The sequence below is a fragment of the Polyodon spathula genome, chromosome 19 (genome assembly GCF_017654505.1).
Source record: "Polyodon spathula isolate WHYD16114869_AA chromosome 19, ASM1765450v1, whole genome shotgun sequence".
Classification (NCBI taxonomy): domain Eukaryota; kingdom Metazoa; phylum Chordata; class Actinopteri; order Acipenseriformes; family Polyodontidae; genus Polyodon; species Polyodon spathula.
In genome coordinates this window covers 2,166,185-2,189,726 of record NC_054552.1, presented here as the reverse complement: position 1 = coordinate 2,189,726, position 23,542 = coordinate 2,166,185, and the positions used below count along the sequence as shown (strand labels likewise).

Below are 23,542 nucleotides of genomic sequence, written 5' to 3'. Positions count from 1 at the left end.
AATGAAACTGTAGTTCAATATTCCATGTTCATGAATCAGACCGCTGTTCTAGCTAGAGGCCCTCCACTTAATTATATTATGTTTTTCCAATTCATTTGATAACCAAATTGTACTATGAGGAGTTCTTAAACTCGGTACAGTACAGTGCTTACATATTTTACTTGGATACATTTTAAAACAAGAGTAACGTCAGTAATGGTGCAAATGCACCATTTCTAATTGCATAATACTGTACAGTATTTTTACTGGGTATTTTGAAGTTAATTTATTGAAGAAATGGATCCAGAAATGCAAATCTTTCCAGGTTATTTGCTTTTCATTGGAGTTATATCTCCCTTTAAGAGACGTGTTGCAATTCTCTTTGAAAATAGCATTATTATTATTATTATTATTATTATTATTATATGTACAGTGAGTGTTTTTATGCGTAAAGAAATAATCCTGCCTTTAAAGGGAAAGATGTTTCAGCTGAAGTAGGCGTTTAATTTAATTATATAACCTGTGCACAATTAAAGTGCTCCAGTGTTTAGATCAATAGCATACCTACATTTTTTTGTATTATTCTGTCCTGTAACCTCAGTGCCCCAAGATACTGGTAGCTCTTCATTAGTCAGAATATTGAATCCTACCAAAACTGGCATTGCAGTTATGAGTCAATGTCAGGAAGAAGTATTTATGTGTTACAGTGCAGGAGAACGTTGTCGTCATTCTTGCCTCGAGTTCTTACAATCTGAACCAAGAAAAAAAATATTTTCCATTACTAGATGACAGATGGATGTTGCCGTCGGCAGTAATGCCCGAAAAACTAAAGCTAAACAGCACAGATGAAAGTTAGACTTGAAGAGAACGTTGTATTCCCTGGAGTCAGAGATAAAATGTATATTAATAGCTGATGTCGGTCGGATAACTATACTTGCTTATTTAAAATGACTGCATAGAATATGAATTTGATATACCCTAAATAAAATGCAAGATTTGCCATGTTATTAATACTGGGTTGTTTTTCTTGTTCATTCTAAATAAGGGCTTGTTAATTAAAATCAAAGCAGCACAATTACAATGGCACTGTTAACAGCAGGACTGGCATCTGTGAAAAGTGCTGTGATCAGCCCAGTTCTGCAGCCTGTCTCTGGAGTGGATCCCTCTCCCCAGGGTTAATTCCAGTTTACTCAGTGGCACAGATACAGGCCAAGGAATCCACAGCCTCATGCCAACACTGATTGATCGTATGCAGTCAAGGGCAAACCAGAAACATTGTCTTAATTAACAAATACATTGACAAGCACTTGCAGATCCTATAGGAAGGGATGTACTGTGTATGTAAGTACGTATGTTTGTATGTACATAAAATAATAGCTTTGTTAAACTATGTAGATAACAACAACACTGTCCCATTCAAATATAAATAATCACATCTTAAAGGGGAAGTGCTTTTAGCCACAATGGGGTTTCTTTTAATTATATAATAAATCTGGAACTGGTAGGTACTCAACATATATTATTGTGTGATAATATATTCTGAGCCATACTCCGGTATATCTATATATACACACATACTGGTACATCACAGGAGTATATGCTTTTCTGATTATATAAAATGTGTATTTCTGAACTTTAATCCTTTCCACACCACAGAGGCACAGACACCTCTTTTGAAATCTTTTATCTTTTGATTCCTGCCCGCCAGCACACACTCATTATTAGCTGTACTTGATTCAATGAATGAATGACGCGCGTCTTTCCTCCCAAAGGTCTCCTGTTGTTTCTTCCACACTCTGCTGTCCTTGGCTGGTGACTAATAAGAGAAAGTGTTCTTGACCGTTACCCCGGAAACGTGCCTTTCCTGCTGACCCTGGCTGCTGACTTACAAAGCAATGCACAAGGCTGCAGGAAACAAACATTCTTTAAAAAAAAAAAAAAAGAATTGCCAAACCGACAGCAATAACCTTTTTAAAAACATTTTTATCAGCTTCGAATGTCACTTAGCAGCAGTATGAAGGAGATAGGTGAGCTTAAAACAATCTAGTGTATATCAAAGTGCAATTATAGATCAATCTATAGTGTAATCTATATTTCCTTTGTGATAATGCAATATAATCAGCGATGAACACCCATTTCCCTAATAACATGAATCTCTTGGACTTGGAGTTATTGTTACAAGAGCATAAGGAGCTATTCAGACTGTAAGATTATAAGATCAGTCAAGTCTGCTCAAACCCTTATTTTCTCCAGCTAAATAGATTCAGCCTGTGCTCTTAGCTCCTTCCTTCAGCTCTGGGATTAGTCTGGTAATTCAAAAGTAAGTTTACCACATCGATGATATGGGATTCTACTTGGTGCGGGGTTCCTTAGTATGAAATCTTCACAATCTTTTCCTATCCAAAGTATAAAGGGGCCGTAGTGGAATATTTGTATCATTTAAAATGGTAAATTCCTGAATGCAGTTTTGTTAGTTCATTGTGTGTTGGATTACACCTTCTAAACAATAAAGCAGAACGGAATTTAGGAATGCACAATGTTTCACTTTGTATGACGTTGTACCCACAAGTTGTATTGAATATGCTAGTCATTAAAAAAAAAACCTTCCTTAATTAATTAAGAATAACACAACACTGAAATGACAGCAGCACTGCTTGTGTCTGTATTATACAGTAGTTATTATGTTATCAAGCCAACAGTTTTCAAAAGTCCATGCAATTTCAATTTTAAACATACATATATTGTGCTTTGTCTTTAGAATGTGATATACACTTTGCATGACATTGCACAATATCCTAGTAGGAATGGGTGCCAGGATCATTGTGCTATATGCATGCCAGGAGCTGGAGAATACTGTTAAATGCTCAGTAATAGCCAAGCTATAGTAAAGAACACTGCTTTCATCTCCTTAAAATATTACAGGTTAGTGCTTCAAGGGTGAAGGGTGAACAACGGGGTGATTCAGTGCACTCAGTTGCTAATTTAAAGATCTGGTCTTGGTGTGGAGAGGAATGCTTTGGGTAAAACTCAGCCTGCTGATTGAAATGCACAGGACAAACCCAGGATGAGGCTAAAGCCTGTTCTGATAAATTACTTTTTATTACTTGTTAGTAGCACACAGGAGGTCACTATAGATAATCCACATTCCAAGAAGTTTTGTGAATTTCCACATATATACAGGTAAAGTATAATACCTCTGACGGTATTCGTTATCTGCTGTAACTGTGCTGTCTGTGTTTAGCCTTTTCTGCTAAATTGCTTTAACTAGTTCAGTCTTTACAGGGATTAACAATGTTCTGATGGAAGCCTGGCTGTGCATTACAGTGCTTTACGTTAATTGAGATTCATTTTATATTGATGTTTCTTTTGCTTCTCACGTATGCCTGCCTTCTTTATAAATCTTGCCCATGCATTCCTTTATGGGGTTGTGTTTGGAAAAAATACAGCATGGTAAACAGTATTCACAATTTCATCCATTTTACAGATGTGGATACAAGAATGTATGTAATTATATATATATATATATATATATATATATATATATATATATATATATATATATATATATATATATACACAGTCTTGAATCCCCATACCTGTCACCTATTCATCTATATGCATACAGTAGATATATGTATGCATATAGATGAATAGGTGACAGGTATGGGGATTATTATTGGTGTTTGTATTTTGATTTGGGAGCATGTGAATGATATTATGTCTGGTGTAAACCCCTACTGCTATGAATCTTCATTGTGGTTTTGCAGTAGTGTGAGTCTCTGCTGGGGCTCTTCCTGGGTGAGCTCACTCATACAGAGGGTGCCACATGGCAAGCTGTTTCCTGGGGTTATTCAGCATTTGCTGCCAGTGCTGGAGCCCGGTACCTGTCGACTGCATCCCGACAGCACAGCGCCCCAGTGACTGGACGTCCCCCACACAGGTCTGGTTCAGCACCTCCAGATCCAGGCTGGACTGGGACAGCAGCTCGTGGGGAACCTCGAACATCATCATCTCGTTCCACACAGGGTTCATCTTGTGCTTCACCCTCCTTGTCTGCTTTTTCTTCAGCTTCGTGGACTGATGCTTTAAAGCCAGCTTCACAGACAAATCTGGAAAACCCAACAGGGCGTGTTCTGAGCATTATTAGACAACCCAAACTGCATTAATCCTGCACTGAAATATTGTCATAATATAGGGTTAAACATCCCAACCAATAGCCAGGCCGGGCAATTATTCGTAGCTGTGAACATATCAAGGCATGGTGTCAGCGTGGGATGCTTAACACTGTATTATGGCAACGCTACTGTCTGAAGATCTTGTAAACATCTTAAGTCAATACATATGCGTAAACTGTTTTACATGCAAACAGTTTCACTGCAAATTATATATATATATATATATATATTATATATATATATATATATATATATATATATATATATATATATATATATATCTGTATTATATATATATTATAATTTATTATATGATTTTAAACTGGGGAGGGATAAACTGGATGCACAATGCTCCAGTATGTAACAGGGTAAAATGTTTTGCCCTTTGAAGAAACTCTTTGAAATATGAATGTATCCTATTGCAACAGATAGCCTTTATGCAAACTTCACTCTTACCAAACTGGAGCGTTGACTTTCATATGGTCCAGCAGTTACGATGGCAGTGTATCTCCTGCCCACCACTGTACTGATGAAGGCACTAGCCGAATCTATTGTGTACTTGACTCTGCCTTATAGGTTTGATCGAGTGTCCACACAAAACCCAGTATCGTTCAGATTTTCAATAAGATCTCCTTTGTCCAAACACCTCTTAATTCCTGCCCAGCAAAAACACTTATCCGCCTTACAAAGGTCGGTCACATCAGAGAGCAGCACGCTGCACACTTGGACTCACCGATCACATCCTTCAGCTTGTCTGACTGCAAGCTCCTCGCTTTCATGACCACAACACCCAGTCTGTTTGCAGCCGGGAGGTAACTGATGGAGAGGAGAATCTCGCCCACGGAAACGGCAGGATCCTAAAAACGGGACACCAGATAAGACAGACTGAAGCCTTATTCCCACAGAAAATGCAGGATCAATGCCTGAATTCTAAATTCTAAATTCATCTTTTACACACAACAATATTGCCGCTCAGTGTCGGCAATGTGACGGTTTACCCCCATTTACACAAAAGGCGGATATTCTCGCGGTAACATAATTTGCTAGTGATCAGTACTGTGATAAAAACAATGATGCCTTTAGTACCTGCCATGGTATGCTTTCTGAATATCACAATAGACTCGGTCATCCTTTGGGGGCTCGGCCACTCGTGTTGTTGTGATCTTTTATCTTGTGGTGCTTCCCTTTCAGTGATTTTAAATAAGCCATTGCTTGTATTTTATTACGCACAACACCGCGTGTCATTAACTTTTCTACTATTGTGGAATACACATTAGCATCTCGCATAGTTCCATCATGTTGTGCATACCGGCAGAGAGCCGTTCTCTGAACCTCCTCGAAAGCTGTTTCAGTACCGGCACAGAGCCGTCCCTGAACCACCTCGAATGGTGATTCAGTGCCGGCATAAAGTGTGGCTGCTTTTTACCAACATTTCCCATTTACACTGAAAGCGATACCATGTCAGTGCCGGCACAGACACTGCAGTTTGCCTCTGTGTAAACATGCCTGTAGAAACACGTGAAGCCAGCAAAAACAGCTTCTGGAAAGACTCCTTGAGGCTGATTGTGTGGAAATACAGCATGGTCGGGAAGCTGCTCCTACTGACGTTGTTTTTAAATTAAAATCCAAGAAAAGAAAGTTCAGATCTCTTGTCCTGAAATATCTATAGCTAAAGAATGCATATACAACAGCCTCCCTTGCTAGTACAACATCCCTGACTTAGAAGATTGTTATATAATCCTACACTCAATGAGCCATGTAGTTCATAACTGACTCATCATTATGCATCAAGAGTATTTTGCCACCTCTGAACTAAAGCAAAACATTAGTTAAATTTAGTGCACAATGCATGCAAATTCAAGGCTGCCACCTTGCAACACTAAGTGCACACATTCCCTTTCATTTTTGAAGTGACAGAACAAGATGAAAAGATTCCCCTTGACAGCCCCCAGATGTCAGATTTTTTTCTGACAGCCATCAGTGACCACTCAAGCACTGAGGGAAACGTCTTCAGAACCAGGATGACAGAAATCACACTCCAAGAGCAGAATAAAGAGCACGGTGCAGCATGATCCATCTCACTCTGTTTTTAGAACAACCCTTGTATCCGTGTAATGAGGGAATTGCATCATTGGATTTTATTTAATTCATATCTAACAGCTGGACTATACATACTTCATTAGGAGAGTCACTCTGATGGGCTGTGATGATTAGAGCTGTACATCAGCATCGAAGAGCAAATCAATGCTCTAGGGGAAAACTCACAGCAGGGTGACGAGGGCTGCTCGTATCAATATCTGTCTTTGAGAATTAGTCAGGAAAGAAGCAAACCAATTCATTTGTGCTTTTTGTGTGGCACCCGTTGAGCTCTGTGAACACACAGTTGGCATCTGTGCAATGATTTGAGTTTCTAGATCCGTGGTCCTTACTGCAACGGAGGCTGACACAGTACTAATTACAAAACCACTGGCGTCCGTTAGGACCCAAACAATAATCCCCTGTATTACCTGAACAATTAAAGCAAGACTCCTATTGCATAGAAGTTTCAACCATTCCAGGTTTTATTAAGTGCTTGATTAGCCCAAGTGCACAGGCAACAAGCTCAGGTGTGTCTTATTAAACCCATAGTAAAACAGGGAATGGCTCAAACTGCTATGCAATGGGAGTCTTCCATCCTCGAATCGGATCGCAAAAGCTATAGATTTGTAGACTGGTTTGAGTGGTTGCTACTCTGACAACCTGGGTGATTTGCAAGCTGGGGAGGGTAAATAATGAGTGTTCTTTAATATTAATTAATATTTTTATTAGGACACCTTTGCAAACACCAATGCATAATGCATAAGGTCTCATCAGCCAGCTTACAAGCCATTAGTCGCTTCATGATTAATTTGATGGAAATGGTCAGATTGCTGTATCACGTGTCAACATATTGCTGCTGCCTTAACTTTGCTACACACCCTATTAAGGGAAGCTTGCTAGGCTGAGCAGTGAAGATTCTCTCTGAGGTGGGTGGCTTTTTAAATAAACCATTTTTTTCTCAGTAATATTTAATGAGGCATGACGAACTGCAAAGAAAGTGCGTATTTGCTCCTACTGATGTAGGGCTGGGTTTTATTTATTTAGTGGGGAAGCACATTCTGTAAATATAGAAAGGGATATTTTTATGTATGGAGCCTTATACATTATTGATATCCTCTGTAGTACGTCTTCAAGTGTTCTCTCTCTCTCTCTCTCTCTCTCTCTCTCTCTCTCACTCCTCTCATCATTTTTCCATTCCGGCACCCCCTCCACCCCCCCCCCAACCCTTGCAGTAGCCCTGGCAGCTCTCTCCTCTCCTGGGTCTCTCATGACACAGGTTCTTTCCCTCACAGCAGCCCTGCCCGCTGGAAAGACAGCGCAGTTCTGCAGCTGAGGCTCCTGTTTATTAACCTCCTGCATAGCTCAGGTATTGCAGGCTGCAGGGTGCATTAACGAAGATGTAGCCTTGCTATAATATTTGTTACAGATTCCCTGCCTGTAAGGCGTGGGAGCTCCTACTCCAGGTGTTATAATTAAATAGCCTCGGAAGCAGAAGGCAGCTAATGCAGTTTGCTCCACGCATCCCCCAGACCATCTGTGAAATACTGTGATTCTGAAAGAAAAGCTTTTAACCCTTTGCCCTTTCTTACAGTACACTCCCTTTAATAATATAGGGAATCACATACACCCAACTGTGCACAATAAGGCTGTAAGTCTATTGAAGATACAATTACAGCCTTGTTCCTACACTGTATAAATGAATAGATACACAATGCTAATGAACAGTGGACCTGTTTGAGAGGCTGCAGGTCCACCCAGCAGTCTGCGTCTGACAGCATGCCCACGTCGGCCAGTTTGAACCTCATCACTCCTGTATTGGTGTGTCGGGAGAACTTGTCACAGTTGAAGAGGGACAGGGCGATCTCTCCCTCGATCCCATAGCCCTCTGGCAGCGGAAACACCAGGGTCTCCTCCCACAGCAGGTGGGGCTTCACGCGGCGGATTGACGTCAGGGCCTCCCTCCTTCCAGACTTGGTGATCAGGTGTCCAGTGAGGTAGCAATCGCGGCCTTGCTTTGTGCTAACATTCTCAGCTGCAAAGAGAATCAGCATATTAATGAGCCCAATTAAATAAGCAGGGCTGTGTTTCTTTCACGGTATGCTTATATTCCGGCGTTTCATAGACTAAAAATATTTCATGATTAAGCAGAAAACATTGCTTTTGTCCCACTCAAAATTGATAACTGAGTTAATACAACAAATATTCCTAAATATTTAAATGCTTACTTGAAAAACAGTAAATGCTAAATTGCAGTATATTTCCATTTTTATGTTCAACGTTTGCTGTATTTATTTTTAAGTGATAAAAAAAGTACATTTAAACTGTTCTTGCAGAAATGGGAATTTTCACAGTGAACTACATACTTCACAGCAATGAGTACATTTCGGGGACGTCATGCAATCTGTGATAACTGTTACCAGGATTCAGAAGTATTTGCCTACACTCAATTGACAAAACTAATAACACTTTGTAATTGGGCTCTCCTGTGCGTTTATGTATTTATTGCTTTACCTTCGATGACTGTCACATGCAGCTCTAATGTCTGGGTGTTGTACCGGAGAGAGAAGTGTAGCTTCGGGTTTGGGGCTGTGCTACTGACAACGTTTTTTTTCCTGTCCTCGGAGACGGCAAGGGCTTCTTTGGAATCTGCAATGTTAAAATGATAGGTAGCTTACAGTACAATACCCCGCGAAGAGAGTGTGTCCCTATAGTGGAAAAAAATCCCAGCATTGATTAGAATCGGCTTGCAAAAGTTATGGATCCGTGATCTCCCTCTCAAATGAGGGTTGCCGTTATAACCCTTGTTAGCCTAACCGATACAGTGACTGCACACCTAGCTGTTTCGTACAGGAATAATACAGATAGCGATCTGTAACTTTATTCTGCTTATGACTTGCAGATGCCCTTCACTCCCAAAATGAATGTAAAAAAAAAATAAACAAAAAAACATACCAATGGTAGGCCCCCGCTCTTACGTCGTAAGGTTTTTAGATTTGTAAGTGCGTTTTAATCACCAGTGGAATGTGAGACATGCTGTATATCAACCCCAACCTGCTTTACCTTGTCTGGGGAAGATAAAGACCTCATCAGAGTCGTCGGTTGCTAGGCAACCGTCGTCAGGCTCCGCAGTGTTTTCAGCTGCAGGCTCCTCTGTTGTTTCCAAGGTGCAGTCGGTGGAGTTGATCAGCTCCGGTGATGTCACCGAGGGTTTGGGCGTGTAGATTCTGGGAAACGTTAACAGAGTCCTGGGCTGGATGGGCTCTGTGGACTTCTTAACGCTGAACTGAGAATGAAAATGACAAGAAAAACAATCATGATTAGCGGATCAATCAATTCAATAAAACAGCAACTGCAATGACAACGCGAGAAAAAAGTTTTCTTTTCCAGTGCTGCTATTTATAGCTGGGTGACATAAAGTTTTATACAATTTATAAAAATGACACCAGTCTCTCTCTCTCTCTCTCTCTCTCTCTCTCTCTCTCTCTCTCTCTCTCTCTCTCTCTCTCTCTCTCTCTCTCTCTCTCTCTCTCTCTCTCTCTCTCTCTGGATCTTTGCCCTTTGCAGACAGTGCTAATACCGGTGCTTGTATAGTTTTCTATAACGCTGTGCATCCATACAGAATACTGTATAATACTTCCCCTTCAGCTAGTGTTTGCATGGATGATCAGAATCGTGCTTCATCAGTAATGACAGCTGCAGTTCCAGCAAGGGGAAAGCCTTAAAAACCATAAGAAGTGCTTATTCATAATGTACAACATTTTAATGATGCCTCAAATTAGTGCATCATTAAAACCTCACCGTATTATGTTAGGTAATTTCATTTACGCTTGGTATATAAACTGATTTATAAGATTAAATATGCAAACACGCATATTTGATGTTTTTCTGACTATAGAGACAAATTTATGAATAATGTATTATTCTTCTTCTTTTTTTTTTTAATCCAGGAGAAAGCCTTTGAGATGCAACGTTTTGTTCATAAATTCACACATTCTCGCAACCTTCACGTGTTTAAATGAAATACAATCAAATGTATAATATTTATTTCACGGTTAGCTTATTTCCCGTGACACCCTATCTCTTTTCCTGCTCCTGAAAGGTTAGGACTGACAAAATAAAGTCTGATCAAATAGAATCTGTACTGGCAATTTCTTGGGTTTTTTTCCAGACAGTTGTAATAAACGCAGATATGCCACAATGGAGTTTCTTCACACAAGTGGCTTTGGGAGAATGGAAGGTGAACAACATGGCTACTGGCATGGCCACAAGGTCCTGCATTCTGGTAGCTAAAATAATGCGTCAGTAGCCATTGTTATAGCTCAGTGTTTTCACATCAATAGAGCACATTAGCTCACCACTTGACTGCCACATCTCACACTGAAACAACTGGCAGAAATAGAAAAGAAGAAAGGTTTTCTGTTGGATTTACCAGGGTTGGAATAATCTAAAGCTGTTCATGTTAATGACATAGCAACTGATGCTAATGACTGTTTACACATACACGTTGCTGCATTGTAATTCTCTGTATTCACAGCCTTCTTATTTAAGGACTAAAAAGCAAAATCTGTTAATTGGTAATGATACTCAGAGCTGTTCCGATTGAGACAGGGGGCTTCCATCATTCTGCAGCTAAAGAGGCCATCTCTGGAAACAGACCATAATGGACATTGTTCAAGGTCAGGGGTTACATATCGAATAACTATATAAGATTGCAAATTGATTGCCTTAAGTATTAAACACATTTCAATGCTTTGCTGTGCTTTTTTTTCTTCCCTAATTGCAATTAGCAATCGTTTGATCCAAGTAGAAGCATGAGCAGTTTTATTGATTATAGTAGAAGTGAATTCCATTAAAATAATAGCAAGCATTATCCAGACCCTAATAAAAGGTATATTATAGTCCAAAAAACAATTATTTTTTAACTACAACAAACATTAGCATTTGTTTTCCGTTTAAAATATGAGTCTTTTTTTTAAATTGTGTTTCGTATTATTCTGCAAAATATTTTCTGCAAATCAAAAACTAAAATATCCTGCTAGTTTTACATTGAAGCCTTGTCGGTTGTGTATCTATACATATATATCTATATATATATATATAATATATATATATATATATATAGATATAATATATATATATATATAGCTCTGGATCAACCTAGGTAGCTCTTTCAGAGAAGCAACTCTGCTATGTGGGAATTAAATCTACTTTTCTAATGCATTCTGCATATTGTAATGAAATGATTAATTACATCAGTTTTAATAATGAGGGCTAACAGAAATATGACAAGATGAACTGTTGATTATTACATTAGACTCCAGATCATGTTCTTCGGGAACATCACTTCTGGTGACAGACATTAAAGCACATATTGTGATTAAAATGATTTAGAAGACATGCAAAAACTTTAACTTACATTAAACTTGACCCACTTAGAAACTTGAGATAAAACTGCGGTTTTTAATTCAGTGCTATTGTCCTTGTAGGTGTTTGTTTTGGGGTTTTTTTTGTTGTTTAATTTTGGAGAAACTTGGAGAAAAGAGTTTTGATTATCTTTCCCATTAGTATGTAGACAGCTTTGTCCTGGTAGTACATCAGCTCCGGGTAATGCATTCTGTTTTAATGATCTAAGCAGTCCTAATAGCAGAAACACACCTAATAAAGCTACTAATCCAGAAATAAACAATTCAGACAGGTCATTTAGAGGCTTGTGGTTAGTTTAAAATTATTTATTATTCGTGTTAGAAATGCAAATTATGTTTTTCTTTCAGACAAAAACAAATGTTGATAATTCAGAGTAAATAGCTTTGAGAATTAAGCCAATAGTGTAGTTGAATTATGCAGATTAAATAATGGGCTAAAATACAGTTTTTAGAAGTAGAATAAACTGGTGTGTTGTTTTGTTGTTGTTATTATCTGATGCATTTCATAAAGATAAAAAAAAATAAAAAATACTCAGCCATTCATTCTAATGAATTCAAGCAGAACATATACGCTTGCAGTCGTTACTTTAAAGTTACTGTACTAAATCAAAATGTTTTGGCTAAAATGCATCTGCCCTTTAAGCCAGGTATCTCCAACCCCGGTCCTGAAGAGCTACTGGAGCTCTGGTTTTTGTTTCAACCGAGTCCTCAATTACTTAATTGAACCAATTATTGGCTTAATTAGTCCAGATTAACAGGTGTTCCAGATCTTTAGCCACTGATGATGTAAAGACCCCTAGAAAACGTGCAGGATATGGGCTCTCCAAGACCAGGGATGAAGACCCCTGCTTTTAGGTGACATTTCCCTTGAATGGGATTATCACTCAGTTGTGAGGAGTGTCACCTGGTAGTTGGATAGTTTCAGCTGTGATGTCATAATTAAAAGGAGTCCCATTTCTTTTGTTAAACAGCAAATACATTCAGAAGTATCTGCCATCGTTTCCTAATAGTAAGCCTGGTTTATGAAGCCCAGCACAGCTATATAACAACCAGATCAATGCATGTCATATTATAATGAATGCATGGTTTGCAATATAGACCAGTCATTTGACTGGAGAATGTTATTGCAAAATGGGAATTTAAATGTAGTAATATGTATGTGACCTGCTTCAGCAGTTTTTCAACCAGCATAGCCCCATACCCTCTGAGACTATTCCTAATAGTGCAGTGTGCATATCTCCCAGGCTAAATTCAGTTCACATACACACACACATCATTCTCTTTGTTCTTTGTATACATTTCAATATAACCTTGTGCTCAAGATTATTCTAGAACATTACATTATTTGGAATGCCGCAAAACATCAATGGACTGAATAAGGCAAATTGTTTTTAATAAGGCAAACAAGATTTTGCCTTTTTTTTGTTTTACTTTTTAATATTCATTTTTGATTCTATATGGTAAAGTACTGCTAGAGCAATAATACACCACGTAGATCAATGCCACTACGCCAGGAGCAGTTTTGCTGATGACAGCAGGATATTAAATAGAAAGAAGAAGAACCAAAACACAACAAAGCTTAGTTTTTGACGTTTTTTTTTTACCTGCTGTGCAGAATGAACCACACTGGGTTGGGTCTTTTCTGAATCCGATTCCTGGTCTTTTTCAGAGATTCCAATTTTGCAAGACTTGCAGAGGAGCGAGAGTCCACAGATGGCAAGGATGCCTGATGCCGTCCCCAAAGTGGCTCCAAGGGCAATGACGGGGGCTGAGAAAATCATGTTAGAAAGACTAAATAGATCTCTCTCCCTAATGCTTCATCCACATTATATAGCGTGCCCCTGCCGTCCCAGGAAGACCAGTCCGTTCCAAAAATGATTTTGTACAGGAATACAAAACCAGCTCTACAGTACTAAGGGAGTCAGATATACCGTTGCATGCAGATTGAGCCTGAACCCAAGCAGCTCTCCTGTTCTGCTCAACTAAACGTTTTTTTTTTTTTACAAGCCTGAGCTGCTTGGTGGCTGTGATACTGCTGGAACAGAATGGAGGCAGTTTCATTGATGCTTTTCTTTCTCCCTCTCCCTCCCTCCCTCCCTCTCCCCTCTTTCTCTGTGCATCCCAGGGGATACTGATGTGTAAGAGCCTAGTGATGTCATAAAGGAGGCAGGTCTTTACACTCGAAAAGCCTACGCTAATAAAATTAGTAGGAAGCAACACACACACACACACACATTATGTTAACCTCACACACTTCTAAGCGTTTGACTCAAAGGAAGAGCAAGCAGGTGGAATGAGGGCTGCGTGAATCAGCCTTACCTGCTGTCTTGCTGTACACTGTATTCTGAAGAGCTGCTCAGAATATTAAGCATGTCTATTCTGTTCTAGTCTATTCTACCACTTCCATTGTACTGCTGATGGTTTCTCTCTGTTCTGACAGCTGACCTATAGAGTGCCCTTTCATATCATTATAGTACAATAACCAATAGCAGCATGCTGAACACTGCCACACAAAATTAGCTCCATTGTTAACCCTATGTTACTGTGCTACGCCATGTTATAAACATAATAAGGGCATGAATTCAATCAAAGTTTACAGCACCGCCATAGCTCTACTTTATAACAGACACGGCGGTGCCATAGTTTGCATTTAATCCAGGGCAAGGTGTCGGAAAGCATATCGAAGCATGGTTAAGCTTTGCGAAACAGAAACAAAATGATTCACACTTTTTCGATGTCTAATTGTCCTGATCTAGAACAGATATTAAAATGCTGTTTTGTCATGTGCTGTTAAGTGTCTAGAGCTGTTCACAAATCTGAGAATAATTGGCATTTAAACATCTTGGAAAGTAATACTCTTATAAAGTAATACTCAAAAGGTTTGGTACAGAGTTGGCTGGGTTTTAGACGGAGGTTGGATTTTATAGATTAAGTTTTAAGGCAGTGTTATTGAATCCACTGTTTAGCTCGTTAAAATAGACTATTGCATTTTTGTCCTATTAAATATTTCTATAACTGTTCTGCATATACTGCAAAATCTTAAAACCCCATGAATTACATCAGGCTAAGCTCTAGTTTAACAACAAAGGACATTTTCCACAGTGGCTTTTAATTTGTTTGTTTGTTTGTTTGTTTTGTTTTGTTGCAAGAAGACTCTTTAGTTATAAACACAAAAATAGACCCGTCTGATCATTCCTGAAGCCCTACGTACTGTGAACATCTTAACACGTTCACCTTTTACGGTCGGTAGCGCAACCTGGTGGTACAGAGCAACATAACTAGACATGCAGATAAGCCGTCAACTACAGTTTTATTTCTGACTTCTCAAGGTGTTAGATGCCCTGCGGGCTTGTGTTTAAAATGCAGTTGTTCGATTGGATTGAAGTATGAGCACACTGTTAACGTTGCGTATTGCTAATACAGCATTAGCGTCCAAATATGGGTCTATTTTACTTTATATAGATTTTACTCTCTGGAAAGACTTTCACGTTTTGCAGATATAGCGAAGGCGTTTCTATTTATTTTAAAACTGGTAAACAGTTTCCAAGTCACGTCACCCTGCACATTTAACTTCATTAACAGCAGCGGCAGTCCCAGCACGCCATGTGCGCTGTGTATTTGATAACAAAGCAGCGTGGTGCTGCCCCTCCTGATGACGTCACGGCGGGCGGGGGTGCTTAGAGTTCGCCAGGTTCCAAGATGGCAGCGTCCACGGAGCTCAGCTTGGAGATTTTACCTTCAGATCCTCTGCTGTTGATTTTGTCGTTTCTCGATTTTAAAGATTTAATCAGGTACGTTTCAAAGCAGAATCACGAGGGGGAATATACAAACTAAACCCATAGCAACGTATTAGCGTTGGAGGCAGAGACGGGCACCCACAGCAGGACACATTGTTGTGTTGCGCTAGTTTTCGTGCAGATTTTTTGGTTTGGATTAGTGTCATGTATTTTTGTAGCTTATGGTATAGTAATGTATTGTAAATATATCATATTTATACCGTTCACGACCTAGTACACTTGTGTTTATTAAAACATATAGAGTATATACCGGTATTATATACGAGTACGTTATATTTGTAAAGTTTAAGAGTTAGAAATCGAAATGTTACTGTGTCCGTGATAAGTAATCTAATGTTAGGTTTGCTGTATTGGAAACAGCATTGATCTAGTACCAGTAATATTTCATTAAAGGTCTCATTACAGCGGATCTGTTCTTTTGTTGACATTGTATTTCCATTGTGCAGATCCCATTCAAAATACGAACGTACGTCAGATTTTATTTCCTTGGTTAAATATTGTTACATGACGAGCTTACAGAGACCGTGACAGGATATCGTTACGATATATACAGTGTGTGTAAGTGCATTGCATGGCCATGACAGAAGCATGGCGGATTACATTAGTACATTTTTCTAAGGGTTTTCTAACTGTGTTTCTGTCTCCAGCTGCAGTCATGTCAGTCGCAGGCTTCAGGAACTCTCCAATCACAACCCTCTGTGGAAGAGTCATTGTCAGAAATACTGGCTGCTGTCTGAGTAAGAGGGTTATTGTGTTTGTGTAACTGTGTTTCATTCACGTCATATGTTGTTGAGCAGGAATGCTGTAGGAGGGTATCTGTTTATAAAAGCTGATTTTCCTTTTAAAATCCTTGTTTGAATAAACAGTTACAGTACTCCCATTGATCCAATGAACCATGACCAATATTTTTATTTTAAAGCTAAAATGCTTTTTAAATTAGCATGTTATGTATGTGTGTGTTTTGCATGCAATAACACAACATATCTGTTAAAGAAGGCTTTACCTTAGCTCTGTACATAATTGCGTATGCATTGTCATGCATTTTGATTGCAACTTGTGATAATGAACCAGGATGATTTACTTTTAAAGATCATTGAAGTTTAATACTATATATATATAGGAGCCCAAAATGTGTTGCTTTTGCATGCTTCTCAGGTCAGATAAAGCCCAGAGGACTCAGAGCTGGAAGGACTTGTTCAGAGAGTTTTACTCTGATTTAGGGTGCTATATAGAGCACTATGCAACCCTGAAACGAGCCTGGGATGATCTGAAGAGATACCTGGACCAGAAATGCCCCAGGATGATCGTCTCACTGAAAGGTACAGCACTCCACTGCCTTCCTGAACCCCCTGTGGTTTGAAACAGCTGCTTATTGTATGTAAACTATATGATTCAAATAACACACCAGAATGTACTCCGTCCTCTTTGTAAGGCTGTTGTCAGTAGCTTTATATCTAGCGGAATAGCATCATGGCCCATCTTATAATGAGGGAGCATGTGAAAACAGCCCCTTAAATTAAACAATGAACATATATTGGCTGTTTTTAAATGCTTCTGTCACAATCTCTGTTTGTAATAGAATACTGCAATGCTTTTTTTTTCTTTTCTTCTCCTCCATCAGTGTTGAGATGCAGGGTTGCTTCAGTTACAATTCGACGTGTGTCTGGTGTTCCAGTAATTGTCTCTGTGGTAACATGCCTGTCTGTTTTGTTCAGATGGTGTGAAAGAGGATGAACTGAACGCTATCGAAGCACAGATTGGCTGCAAACTCCCTCAGGATTACCGCTGCTCGTTTCGAATACACAACGGGCAGAAACTGGTCGTACCCGGGTATGGATATGTACAGTCATGAAATTAGAGTAATAGCATTATTATTTGCTGTTTGTTAACTCGCGTTAAACAGATAATCCCAAAGTATGCAAAATAGATACGTTTTAACCTAGTCGGATTAAAAAAAAAAAAAAAAAAACTCCTTGCTTGCTGTAACTTGTGCTTCTTTCAGAATGTAAGTGCACTGGGATAGGAGCACACAAAGCAGTTGAGAGGGGGAGGGAGGCTGTGAGTGATGAGAATGTGTCCTGATGTCTTCTGAAACAGGAGCGGGGGCAAGTCCTGTTTTTCAATTCCATTTCCTTTTTGAAATCAGTTTGAAGGAATTGGAATTTTTATTTTTATAAGCTTAATCATTTTTTCTGATGATTCAGCTGCTTTCATTTGAAGCCAATTTTAATTGAGAAAACCTCAATTTAATTAATTTAAGTTGCCACTGTGAGAAGCTCCTTTGAACAGAAGACTGCTAATGATGTGAACTGGAACTGGAAAAAGATGACTTGACTCCAGCCCTGATCTGAAGCAGTGTACTGCTGACTGTGTGTTTCTGTTGGGCAGGCTGATGGGGAGCATGGCCCTGTCCAATCACTACCGCTCGGAGGACCTGCTGGACATCGAGACGGCAGCAGGGGGGTTCCAGCAGAGGAAGGGGCTCCGGCAGTGCCTCCCCCTCACCTTCTGCTTCCACACCGGCCTGAGCCAGTACATGGCTCTGGAGAGCATAGAGGGACGCCACCACTACGAGATCTTCTACCACTGCCCGGTCAGACAGCAGCATCATGCCTCTATGTAGTGGATGCGATTTTAATACTGCAGCTTTTACATTGATGCCAGTTTAAAAAAACTGTATAGAACCAGAAGGAAACTAATCTGAAAAATAATCCGTTTTTTTACGTTTGCACTTTTTACAAAATGGGATCCTCTGTATCTTGTTACTTTTAGGGTTAAGACTTTTGGGTCATTCAGTGCTATGAGTTTGACCTGCACAGTGGGCTGCTGTAAAAAGGTGTACTGCTGTAAAAAAGTGTACTCTTGCTGTGCGACAAGATTCCTCAAGCTTTTAGTGTGCTCGTTATTTTAAATGGTACAAAAGCTCAGAGGTTTACTATCTCAACAGCACTCTTGTGCTGAAAAAGACCATTTAAGTTTGATGATGATGAGTTATCAGGATACAAAACAGTACTGTATCCATTGTGACCGAATCACTAGCGGTGCCAAGAAGATGTTTTAAGCGAAGTTCCTGTTCCTTTAGCCAGATCATTTACAATGGGAAAAATCTGTTTCACCACAAGGGTGTTCTCTTAGGATGTGTTCATATATGTGGAGACTAGTTTATTTACAAAACATTGTCCCCTTCAATCTGTTGGTGATCTAATGTAGTTAATCGCAGAAGCTCTAGTTTACCAGGAGATGGCACACTATGCAGCTCTTCTTGGCCAATATGAATTTTTTTGTTCTGGTAAAACCCGCCCCAAGATTTTTTGTTTAAAACCAGTATTGTTATTTCCCTCTCATAGGACCAAATGGCCCGCGACCCTTCTGCTATTGACATGTTTATAACAGGTAGGTAACTGTTTTCAAATTGAATTCATTCTTTTTACATTTTTTTTTTTTATCTATAAAGTTCCAGTAAAATATTGAAATGATAGTTTGGGAATATTTGTGTTACGTTGGAATCCCATTTTATGGTACGTTGGGCTACTTGAGCTACAGTAAAATAAGGCGCAGCGCTAACATACGCAATTTGCATTTTCGTTAAGACAGTTTGCAAAGTGCACGTTTCGTCATATGTACCAAGAAAAAATATGTTAATGAAGACGGCCGCAATATACTAATTAATATATTATTTGCGTCATCTTAGTGAGATCGCTGGCACGAGTTGCAATAAAATAGTGGCAGCTGAGTTGTGGTTTGCTGCAGCAGAGGGTGCCCGAAGGATAACGTCTATACATGCAAGGGTGCAAGAATCAAAATAACATTGTTTTTGTTCAAACGTCATCTGTACAATGCATTCTGTTCAGTCTTCATTTTACCTATTTTAATACTGTTATTAATAATTTCATATATATATATATATATATATATAGCTAACTTAAATGGATAGGTAATCATTTCTGAGTTTTTTTTCTGTATTGTTAAATGTATTGCTTTCCTGTATTCAAACGCATCCCTTTTATTGACTGCCTGGGCAGGGTCTTGCTTCACTGAGTGGTTTACTTCATACGTGCACAATGTGGTAAATGGGGGCTATCCAATAATCCGGGACCAGATCTTCAGGTAGGTTACTGTCTGTCTTGACCAGTCCAAAAGCATTCACCCAATGAATATTTACTGTTCCGATTCAGTAGTGCAACAAGGAAACTTGGTTCAAATGTAGAGAAACATTTTGAAAAAGTGGGGTCTATTCAATCAGTGTAAACGCTGTTTAATTAAGGGGCCAAATTTTGAAAAGTAAACGTTCAACAGTGCATGCTAGTCCAGTGATGGACAAAGGACTCCTATTGCATAGCAGTTTCACCCATTCCAGGTTTTGCTATGCACTTGATTAGCCTCAATGTAAAGGTAACGTGCTCAGGAGTGTCTTATTAAACTCATAGCAAAACCAGGATTGGATCAAACAGCTATGCAGTGGGAGTATTATTCCTATCCCTGTAATCTGTTAGAGTTATTTACTGTGTGGGATAAATGTAGACAAAGACCATGGATATATAGTAAAACTCTGCTGTCACAGCAACAAAAAGTGACTCTTTCAACAGGGATGGAAATAAGACTCCCATTCCATAGCAGTTTGATGCATTCCTGGTTTTACTATGCATTGTTACCTATACACTGGGGCTAATCAAGCACTTAATAAAACCTAGAATTGGTGAAACTGCTGTGCAGTCGGAGTCTTATTACCATCCCTTAACCTCCTCCCACAGGTATGTCCATGACAAGGAGTGTGTGGCCACAACGGGGGATATCACCGTCTCGGTGTCTACCTCATTCCTTCCTGAACTCAGCTCTGTGCATCCGCCTCACTTCTTCTTCACATACAGAATCAGGTAGGGCACGCTGTGTGACTGTGAGTCATGTTCTGAGGTGCAGTGAAGCTGTGAAACGTCATACCATCTGTGCCTCAGGCCATGGAGACAGACACACCTTGACTGGTAGAACCGAACTCTCAGGCAGGGAACTCCTCCTCACGAAACGCCAAATGCTAAGATAGGAAAAAAAATAAACAAAACACAAAACTGCTGAACTGGACAGACAAGCCTAGCAGGGTTCAGCGGAAATCGACAGATTTGTTTCTGAGAAAAACACCCTGAACATTTCAGCTTTTTAATAAGAAGTAGTATTTAATGGCTTGTAAATGAATTCACAGAAGCAACTAGAATGCAGTGTTTATTATTAATTGTAGTCTTTTTGATTTAGGCTGTAGACAAGTCTGTTTTAAAGAAAAGTGTTGCAGAGGTGGAGCCAGAAGGGCTCCAGTAACTTGGTTTCATGTTTCGCTGTTTTTCTCGAATGCACAACAGTTAGATTTGCAGGAGGGGCCTGGATTCATAAGTCAGACCAAAACTGAAAACACCTTGATAAAAGGGTTAAGAAATCCCAGGTCTTGACATCACAAGGCTCCAAAGAGTATATCATTTAAAATTAATTTGTGGGGTTTTACTCAGTTCAATGTGGTTTGGATTGTTAGAATACAATGCCATATATTCACAGTGAATCAAGATATTAAAATCCAGTGAAATCACCTGCATATTCTCATTCGGAATACATGAATTAAACAATGTTTTTTTTTTTTTTGTTATGTTTGTTTTTTGCATACTTCTGGGTAACTCATTAAATAATTGTACAGTACTGAATAACCCTGTGTACTATAAGACCTTTGCCATTCAAAACTTGTATTATTAAAAATGAGCTGGCTATATCTTACCAATGTAGCAAGTGATTATTTCACAACACAAAACCATGTACCCACTTTGAAAAACACAGACAGTGGACCTTCTTATTACATCTACAAGCTAGGATGTCTTTTTTTTGGTTTGTTCAGAATCGAGATGTCGAAGGACGCTTTGCCAGAGAATGCATGCCAGCTGGATAGCAGATACTGGAAAATAACGAATGCAAATGGAAACGTGGAAGAGGTCCAGGGTCCAGGTGTTGTGGGTATGTAGAGGGGTGTTCCCCTTCCACTACCTTCTCCTCAGGAAGGAAGTGGCAGCTCACACGAGGATGGCTGTATTGTGGGTGGACTAGTGATTGCTTCATGGAGTTTTTTCAGAACAATTGACTTTTTCATTACCATTAGTTACCACTTGCTGTACAAGTTCCTGTTTTCAAGGAAATCAAGAGTGTGTAGATCGCTTTAGCTAGATCAGATTTGCATAAATTCATCAGTGAATGTGTTCTGTGTTGCTTTAACCTGCTCCCAAAGCACAGGCACAGTTTCAGAACGCTCAGTGCGATTTCTAAGGTGAATAAGAAAAAACTAGTGGCAAACTAACTTGGCAAACGTTTCGGCTAGTGCTTTCTTCAGTCTGCTGTCCACTGAAGATGACACCGGCCCAAACGTCTATCTATGTGACGTAGGCAAGCTAAAAGCTTTCTGGAAAGTGCTCTGGTGTCCAGGTGTATTTCGGTGAGCAGAGTTGTGTTCCTTTTCCAGGCGAGTTTCCTGTGATGCAGCCTGGAAAGGTGCACGAGTATGCCAGCTGCACCACCTTCTCCACCACTTCCGGGCACATGGAAGGGCATTACACCTTTCACCAGCTCAAGAACAAGGAGGTGGTGTTCAACATCACCATCCCTCGCTTCCACATGGTCTGCCCTCCATTCCGCAAGTCTGTGGTGCGGACGGTAGGTGCTTCTAACTGCTTATTGACATTCAACTAGAAGGGGATGCTGCTTTTGTATAATTACTTTTTTTTTTTCCCTGTTATTAACTTCTTCAAATTTTGATTCCAGGGATCAGCAAATGATGTCTCCAGTACCTCGTGGAACGATGAAGAGAACTCAACAGACACTGATGATTATGAAGATGCAGAGCAGGGAGGGCTTGGTTTCCCAGCCCCCAGCGGACACTGTCCACGGCGTATCTGATGCACTTTTATACCACGGGACTTTGGGAGCGGGGCATGGGATCTTGAGACCTACAGGGTGGCTGACAGTGTCTGTGATGTGGCTTTATACTTGCCTCTAACCTTTTCGTGTGTGTGTGTGTGAAAACCTCAAATACCTTGTGCCCGATTTCCCACAGTGGGCAAAATTCTCATGTTATTCATTTAGTGTTGCCATTAGTGTTGTCGTTCACCAATATTGCGAGTGTACAGTTTTATTATTGCTGGTAGGAAGACACTGCAGCCTTTTATAGTTTATTTATACCTCCAGTTTGAATGATGCAGGTATACCTGCGTTATCACCTTTTTGTTCAAAATGAATATAGCACAGCATCTCTGAGTGTATGCAGTGGTCCCCCTTTACAAGGTGCCCCTTTATACTGTGGTACTGGTTAGAAGTCCTGGTTTCCATTAGCAGTAGCACTTTTATACTCGTTACAAGATGGGACACAAATAGCGCAGTCTTGGAACTGTGGACCCTGCTGTAGCGCTGTAAAGGGGAGCACTGTACTTTTGTTACGACGTTACTGTAGATTTAAAAGAAATGGTAATTGTAAAATTGCTCATAATGTGGTCAACTTGATCTAAAAGGTTGTTAAAGACATTCCTTTCCTGGCCAATGGCACAACCGCAGGGGAAAGTAGAACGTTTTTATATTTAATTAGTGCTCTTCTGGAAAACACTGTAGGTACTTGCAAGAGGACTTGCGTCAGATGAAATAAGGAGGAGAAATGATGGAGGGATTTGAGTCAAATGCTCCAGGTCTTCTTTCAAAACTTTAGACAGATCTATTTTAAATTATATATATATATATATATATATATATATATATATATATATATATAATATATATATACATGATCTAGACAGATCTTTCTCGAAGTGTGCCACCCACCACAACAAAAAGACTTGTCTGTTGTTTTGACATATATCAGAAACACTTGTCTTTGGGTAGCAGAGCCAATCGTCTGAGAGAAATGATAATGATATCTTTATTAGGAGAAAGAGACATCAGACCTTTGACCACTGGAATCCATACACAGGTTGCACGTCAACGTTAATATCTATGTCTTAATATATAAATATTTAATTAAATATTTAAAAAAATTTCATTTTTTTGTAGATCCCCCCCCCCCCCCCCCCCCCCCATACCA

At 39.5% G+C, this 23,542-nt stretch overlaps 2 protein-coding genes across 2 annotated transcripts; one reads left to right on the top strand and one right to left on the bottom strand.

Annotated features, from left to right (window-relative positions):
- Nucleotides 1-3,610: 3,610 nt before the first annotated feature.
- LOC121294426 (synaptotagmin-13-like) lies at nucleotides 3,611-13,720 on the bottom strand. The gene is made up of 6 exons (XM_041218107.1): nucleotides 13,261-13,720; nucleotides 9,294-9,516; nucleotides 8,745-8,879; nucleotides 7,964-8,265; nucleotides 4,888-5,011; nucleotides 3,611-4,088 (listed from the first exon to the last, which is right to left on the bottom strand). Exons 1-6 carry the CDS (start codon nucleotides 13,435-13,437, stop codon nucleotides 3,784-3,786), a joined length of 1,266 nt encoding a protein of 421 aa, XP_041074041.1. The 5' UTR covers nucleotides 13,438-13,720; the 3' UTR covers nucleotides 3,611-3,783.
- Nucleotides 13,721-15,348: 1,628 nt separating this feature from the next.
- Nucleotides 15,349-23,239, top strand: fbxo3 (F-box protein 3). Its single transcript, XM_041217834.1, has 11 exons — nucleotides 15,349-15,447; nucleotides 16,101-16,190; nucleotides 16,609-16,772; nucleotides 17,169-17,283; nucleotides 17,842-18,046; nucleotides 18,801-18,846; nucleotides 19,476-19,560; nucleotides 20,205-20,327; nucleotides 21,323-21,438; nucleotides 21,938-22,128; nucleotides 22,237-23,239. Exons 1-11 carry the CDS (start codon nucleotides 15,356-15,358, stop codon nucleotides 22,369-22,371), a joined length of 1,362 nt encoding a protein of 453 aa, XP_041073768.1. The 5' UTR covers nucleotides 15,349-15,355; the 3' UTR covers nucleotides 22,372-23,239.
- The last annotated feature ends 303 nt before the right edge of the window (nucleotides 23,240-23,542 follow it).